The 1,383-nt window shown below is 37.0% G+C and overlaps 1 protein-coding gene across 1 annotated transcript; it reads left to right on the forward strand.

Annotated features, from left to right (window-relative positions):
- Window positions 1–283: 283 nt before the first annotated feature.
- On the forward strand, window positions 284–1,092 carry LOC112927565 (large ribosomal subunit protein eL43-like). Its single transcript, XM_026008997.2, has one exon. It carries the CDS (start codon window positions 782–784, stop codon window positions 1,058–1,060), a length of 279 nt encoding a protein of 92 aa, XP_025864782.1. The 5' UTR covers window positions 284–781; the 3' UTR covers window positions 1,061–1,092.
- Window positions 1,093–1,383: the final 291 nt, after the last annotated feature.

The raw sequence follows: 1,383 nt of genomic DNA on the forward strand, positions 1-1,383 counted from the left end.
GGAAGAGGTTAGGGTTTCCAACAGCTTTAGCTATAAATATAAAAAATACTAAGTTGTCTATGTTTGTGGTTCTGAAGAAGTTGTTCACACTGAAAGACCAGCCAGCTCATCCCAAGCTAGTTTCTTCTCTTTGTCATCAAAAGATGGGCCCCTTCAGTGAGACAGTAGTGTAGGAGAGAGACTAGACAACCCTGTAAGCAGATAATTAGAATAAAATGTAATATGTCCTCTAATCAAGATATGAATCAATGCTAATGAAAAAGGAATTCCTCTGTCAGTATGATACCATGAAAGCTTGATGCAGGCAGTGCCATTTGCTGGATTACTCTGGGTGGATAGGGGAGGAAGAATGTGTAGGGATATTGAAAGAACATGGCTGAATCAGTATTCTCACATGGAAGCTTTGTGTGGTATGTGTGTGTGAGTGTGTGTGTCTTTTTCAGAATTATGTGGGATGTGAATAAAATTATAATTATTATTTATTTATTTTTGTGTGGGGCAATGTGATCCAGTGGCTTATTTTCTGGAAAATCCCTGTGAGGAAGGTGAGATGTTCATATCATCCCAAGATATCCTATTAAGGAAGATCAGAGCTCTGTAATTTGGTAGGGCAGAGAAGACAAAATATAGGCCTAATAAAGTACTCTACTTATTATCTCTGGAATTTTATTGAACTAAGTTGAACCATTGGTCAAAGTTCCATACAACATTCATTTTGTCTTTAAGTTTCAATAAGAATTATAATTTAAGCTCTCTGGGCTTGGACCTGGTTGGTGGTGACATGGCCAAACACACTAAGAAGGTTGGAATCGTGGGTAAATATGGGACCTGTTATGGGGCTTCCCTCAGGAAGATGGTGAAGAAGATTGAGATTAGCCAGCACGCCAAGTATACCTGCTCCTTCTGTGGCAAAACCAAGATTAAAAGGCAAGCAGTGGGCATCTGGCACTGTGGCTCCTGCATGAAGACTATAGCTGGTGGTGCCTGGACCTACAACACCACTTCTGCTGTCACAGTAAAGTCGGCCATCAGAAGACTGAAGAAGTTGAAAGACCAGTAGAAGCTCCACCATTTGAAACATTGCTAGCCTATAATAAATGGGTTAATTTATATAATAATAAAAAAGAATTATAATTTAAACAAGTAGTAGTATTTTTTTTAATAGGAAAGGCTGCATAGGTAAAGAAAATGTCATCAGCAATGATGAATACAGTGTGGAAAACAATACATTTGTTTTCATTTTATCAGATAAGTATAAAAGGAAATGCTAATAAGAATGAGTTCCCTTCTAACATCTTGACAACTCCAGCTGCTTTTCTTTATTGATATTAATTTACCACTGAATTGAAAATAATTTCCTAAAAATCAAATCTAAATTAACTA

This window comes from Vulpes vulpes, chromosome 12, assembly GCF_048418805.1.
Source record: "Vulpes vulpes isolate BD-2025 chromosome 12, VulVul3, whole genome shotgun sequence".
Classification (NCBI taxonomy): domain Eukaryota; kingdom Metazoa; phylum Chordata; class Mammalia; order Carnivora; family Canidae; genus Vulpes; species Vulpes vulpes.

What these genes read in the sequence shown, in the direction of transcription:
- LOC112927565 (XM_026008997.2), top strand. Translation starts at nt 782, where the DNA reads ATGGCCAAACACACTAAGAAGGTTGGAATCGTGGGTAAATATGGGACC.